The sequence below is a fragment of the Grampus griseus genome, assembly GCF_964374135.1.
Source record: "Grampus griseus genome assembly, chromosome: 19".
NCBI classification, from domain to species: domain Eukaryota; kingdom Metazoa; phylum Chordata; class Mammalia; order Artiodactyla; family Delphinidae; genus Grampus; species Grampus griseus.
This window is the reverse complement of record NC_139013.1, coordinates 11362789-11368264: the sequence shown is the minus strand read 5'-3', so window position 1 is coordinate 11368264 and position 5476 is coordinate 11362789. Positions and strand designations below refer to the sequence as shown.

General features: G+C 59.2%; 1 protein-coding gene across 2 annotated transcripts; it reads right to left on the bottom strand.

The window, feature by feature from the left end:
- Window positions 1-5476, bottom strand: ZNF574 (zinc finger protein 574). Of its 2 annotated transcripts, none has more exons than XM_082677193.1 (2): window positions 5350-5476; window positions 1-2933 (listed from the first exon to the last, which is right to left on the bottom strand). In XM_082677193.1, exon 2 carries the CDS (start codon window positions 2911-2913, stop codon window positions 226-228), a length of 2688 nt encoding a protein of 895 aa, XP_082533319.1. In that variant the 5' UTR covers window positions 2914-2933; window positions 5350-5476; the 3' UTR covers window positions 1-225. The 2 variants fall into 2 exon arrangements, with proteins under 2 accessions (XP_082533319.1, XP_082533320.1); XM_082677194.1 differs by lacking the exon at window positions 5350-5476 and adding an exon at window positions 3831-5132.

Here is a 5476-nt window from a genome sequence, read left to right as displayed (position 1 = left end):
TCACCTTGGGGCCAACAGGTGTGTGTGGGGGCGGGGGCACCTTTATGCACGTCAAGGACCCTAGAGCACCCCCCTCAGAAGAAAGAATAAATCCAGTTACAGAACTTACATGGCAGTTGAGAGGGGTGGAAAAGGGGCACAGTATGTACAGAGACTTAAGGGGATGGTAGAGAAAGCTCTTCAGCAAGAGGGCATGGTGGTGCTGAAGAGGGACATGAGGCAGGGTCAGCCACTGATCTGGACCCCCTCAGCCTCAGCCAGAGGGTAGATCTCAATGGCCTCCACCAGGGGCAGGGCTTCCACTGCAGTCTCCATCACAGCCAGGCCGACGGCAGCCTCTGCCTCTGCCAGCTGCTGCCGCACAGCTGCCTGATGCTGCTGCTGGTGGGTCTTGCGGTGCTTCCATAGGTTGGAGAAGGAGCGGTAGCTCTTGCCACAATCGGGGCAGGAGTAGGGCCGCTCACCCGTGTGAATGCGGCGATGTTCTGCCAGGCGCATGGAGATGGCAAAGGCTTTACCACACACTTCACAGGCGAACGGCCGCTCCCCTGTGTGCAGGCGGCGGTGGTCCTTCAGGTGGGTACTCTGACGGAAGGCCTTGCCACAGTCTGGACACGGGTATGGCCGCTCGCCTGTGTGGATGCGCCGGTGTACCTGCAGTGACGTTTCCGTGCTGAACAGCTTCTTGCACTCGCTGCACTCCAGGCCACGGCGTCGGGCAGGGGCCGCAGGGGCTGCAGGTGCCATGCCTCCAAGGGTCGTTGGGGAGGCCACTGGTGTGCGAGCAGCCCGTGGGGCCCGAGGGGCCGGAGGCTCCTTAGCCAGGACCTCCCCAGGCCCAGCAGCTGCGTGGGCTGCCTCGTGGGCCTGCAGCCGAGCAGCTGAGCCCACTTTCTTGCCACAGGTGCCACACTCGAAGCGCCGCGGGGCCTGGGCAGCGGCAGCTGCACAGCGGTGCTCATGCAGCCGCAGCGAGGAAGGGAAGGCAGCACCACAGGACGAGCAGCGGTGGGGCTGGCGCCCGGCATGGGCCACAAGCTGGTGAACCTCCAGCAGCCGTCGCAGCAAGAAGGAGCGGGGGCACTCGCGACACTTGTAGGGGTACTCGCCCGTGTGGTGGTAGCGGTGCATGAGCAGGCGGTAGGGGCGGTGAAAACGCACTCCGCACTCCTGGCAGCGGTAGGGGAAGTGCTGGGCATGCACCAGGCGGTGCTGCCTCAGGGTGGAGCTCTGTGTGAAAGCCTTGCCGCAGTCCCCACACCGGTAGGGCCGCTCCCCTGTGTGTGTGAGCCGGTGGCGGGCCAGGTTGGCGGGTGAGTTGAAAGGCTTGGAGCAGTCTGGGCAGGGGAAGGGCCGTTCACCTGTGTGTGTGCGCAGGTGGTTACGCACGTGAGACTTCTTCTTGAACATCTTGCCGCAGATGCTACACTTATGGCGCCGTTCCAGCCGGTGCACAAAACGCTGGTGCCGTGTCAGTTGCAACGCCTTGCCAAATTCACGGCTGCACAGGAGGCAGCGGTAGGTGCCTGGGGCAGCAGGCCCTGCTGGGCTCTCCTCAGCAGCGGGGGGCTCCGGGGCCTCTGGCTCTCCAGTCTCTGCTGGGGCTGGCTCAGGGAAGCCAATGACAGGCTCCTCCGGTGGGACTGGTGTTGTGGGCAGAGGGACACCCCCAACCCCATGGGTACGCCGGTGATAAAGGAACTTGGTGAGGTTGACAAAGGTCTTTCCACATGGACACGAATGCAGAGGATTTGGGGTGTGGGCTCGCCGGTGGGCCAGGAGGAGGGCCTCTGTGCCAAAGGCCAGGCCACAGTCCACACACAGGAAATGAGACTCGCTGCTGTGGTCTCCGAGGTGCTGGTCCAGACTGGAAGGGCTGGGGAAGACACGACTGCACAGGGGGCACTTAAAGACACCCTCCCGGTGACTCCGCAGGTGCTGCTGCAGCTGGTGAGGTGAGAGAAAGAGCTGGTCACAGGCTGAGCAGAAGAGCTCCTGGGTGGCTGCCCCGCCTGGCTCTCCACTGTTGTTCCTCCGTGCCCTGCGCCCCCGGCGATCGCGTCCAATGGCTTCACCGTTGCGCAGCTCATAACTGTGGTCAGAGGATGGCAGTGGGTCAGGCTGAGACACAGGCACCTCTGCAGGTGATGGGGTCAGAGTCTCCTGCTGCAAGGCAGGCTCCTCAGACTCTGGGGCGGGAGCCGGGAAGTGGGTGGCCTGATGCTCCAGGAAGTCGCCTGGCAGCTGGAAGAGCTGCGAGCACTCAGAACACTTGTAGAGGAGCAGCTCCACCTCAGTCACCACCTCGGTGGTGGCAGCGGCAGAGGGGACAGCTGCCCCTTCCCCACCTTCTTCCGCCTTGCGGTATGAGTGCTCCACAGCCACGCGGGCCTGGCCCACGGGGGACCCCAGGACAACTGGGGACCCCAGGACAACTGGAGCCGGAGGCTTGGTGGGAGTGGCCCTGAGGTGCGTCTGCCGGTGGTTCAGCCAGAGCTCCTGGCTGGCAAAGAGAGCCTTGCAATCCACACACTCATAGTGGATGGTACTGGCGCTCAGGGGGGGTGCCTTGGGTGGTGGCTCAGCTGGCGCTGCCTCCTGGGGCGCCATCATCTTCAGGTGCAGCTCCTGGTGCTCCAGGAGCTGGCTGGGTGACATCAGCAGCTGCCCACACTCCAGGCACTGGTACTGGCTCTCCTGCACTAGGGTCTGATAGAGGCCCGTGCCAGAAGCTGCCTCTGTGGCCACAGTGACTCCAGGGTCAGCCACACCCACCAGCTCAAAGTGCTGCTGGGGCACGTGGGAGTTCTGATGCATGAGCACCTCCTCCAGGGATCCATACAGCTGGTTGCACTCAGAGCAGACATAGCGGTGCTCAATGTATAGGACTGTCTCCTCTGACTCCTCAGTCATGACGGCGGCAAGACCCTGGGCTGGGAGAAGTGGGGACAAATTGTATCTAAGCCACTGCTTCCTCAGTCCTTCCCAGGGAAAATTCTTTCCCTTTATCATTTCCCTACCAAAATCCTAGATCAATTTCCCCATCTAACTTCTTGCTTCCATATTTCCACTCCCTAACAATCCTTCCTCTCCTGAACACACAAGAGCACCAAGCACAAAACCTTCCCCGCAGTCCGTTCCCAGTGGATCTGTCCAAATCTCACCTCTGCATCAACTAGCATTAAACTCCACCTACCAGATCCTTGCAACCTGTCCAATCTCTCATTCTCATGCCTCACAGCTGGCCCAAAGCCCCAACCCATCACACAGGACCCTCTCCAGTCAGATTTCCTTCCACTGACTCTTCTTACCAACATACTACCCCATCCCTACCCCCAACTGCCGGGGAGAGTCCTCACACAGGCCCAAACCACCCACTGTTCAGAGCTTCACTCCTCCTCTGCTCCCACCCCCAGGTTCTCTATCTCTTTTTACACTGACCACTCAAACTGCCCCAGGGCCCTGCCACTTTCAGCACCCTCTCATGATGCAACCCTCCTCCTTTGTACACAGCTTGTCACCCGCTAACTTTCTCCCTTTGATGCCCAGGTTCCTCACATCAATAAACTTTTCTCACATTGGCCTAACCCATCTCCACACGCAGACCTTTTCCAAACCTTAACCACTTCCCCGTGATCCCCAGATCCCCCTCTTCAAATTATTTAACTCCCTCTACAAATCAAAGCCCTCTCCCACAACCCTAAGGGCCTATCCAGGACACCCAAACCCATCTTCACAAAAGCCTAATCCTTTCTTCACATTCAGACCCTTCCCACCACCCTAACTCATGTTTCCAGGGCACCCAGACACCCTTCACATTAATCACCTACCTCTTCTGTGCACTGAGACATCATCTACAATTCTCTCTGGGGTACCCAGACCCCCTCTTCATACTGATTTAAACCCTCCTTCTTTATGGACAACCACCCTAGACCATTCAGGGATTCCCAGAACCTCTCTTCACATATTCTTCTTTGCAAAAAAGACCCCTCCCACCCTAACCCATTCTTGGGATACCCAGACCCCTCTTCTTTACAAAAAGACCCACCCTCACCCTAACCCATTCTAGGGACAGACTCCCGCCACCTCACATTATTAGCCTAACCTTTTCTTCTTTGCAAAAAGACCCCCTTCCTCCCCACCCCAACCCATTCTAGGGATGCCCAGACACCATTCTTCGTATCAACCTAAACCCCTCTTATTTGCAAAAAGACCCAACCCCACCCTAACCCATTCCAGGGATGCTCAGACCCCCTCTTCATATCAAAATTCCTCTTTTCCACAAAAAGATCCCACACATACTCCATTACAATCCAAGGATATACAGACTATACTTCATAATGGCTTAAACTCCTTTCCCACATACCCCTCCCACTGTCCAAATCTCATTAAGAATACCGTGAAACCCCCCCTTAGGCAAAACCCCTCCTACCACCACCCTAACCCTGATAGATAGCCAGACCCCTCTTCCTCACACCCAGGGCCCTCTGACCATCCTACTACCCTGCGGCTACCCAGACCTCCCCAGCTTAACACACAGATCTCTCTCACCACCCTAACTCCCTCCAGGGATCCCCAATTCCTACTCTTCACCTTGACCTAATTCCTAGTACTTTTCAGAAAGACCATTTCTCCTCAAGTTATTCTAGGGATACCCAGACGCCAGTTTCACTTAACATAACATAAAACATAACCCTTCTTTGCACAGAGACCCCTCTCAACCCATTCCAAGGGTACCCAACGCGCCCCCCCCACTGTGGTTTAACTCTTCACATTAATGTAACCCCATTCTTCACACCGGGACCTCTCCCTCAGCTCTAAATCTCCCCTCTAGGCACATCCATTTCCTGATATCTTTTCACACCAAGACCCCTCTCATTGGCCTAACTCTCCAGGAATAACTAGAGTTTCTCTTTACGGTAACTTAACCACCTCTGTTCTCACGGCCTAAACCCCTCCCTGGGCACCCTACTGCCCTCTAACCGTCCACCCTCCTTCGGTCCTGGACTGTCCCAGCGCCCAGCCCTTTGCCGCGTACTCCCAGGAGTCTTGGAGACCCTCCCGGGGGCAGCTCTAACGCCTCCCTTACCACCCAGGTCCCTGCCAGCCCCCAGCCCAAGCCCCGTCCCTCCTCGCCCTTCCCAGGACTCTGGCCCCTTTCCCACCCGCCACCCCGGCCCGGGCCCCGCCCAGCTTCCCGCGCGCCCCGCGGGCCGTTGGTACCGCTCCGCCCTCATCTCCCGGCGCGCGCCCCCCTCCGGCCCTCAGTGCGCAGGCGAGGTGACGAGTGGAGACCGCGGGGGGAGGGTGGGGAGCCCGGCCGGCCTTCACACGCCCGCCCGCACTTACCCGCCTCAGCCGTCTCGCACCCCCCGGGCCCGGGCCGCAGCTCCCCTCGCGCGGCCACCCTAGCGCTACGCCCTCTCTAGCTCCCGCCGTCTCCTCTCGCCTGCTCCGCAGCCTCGCTCTCGCCCCC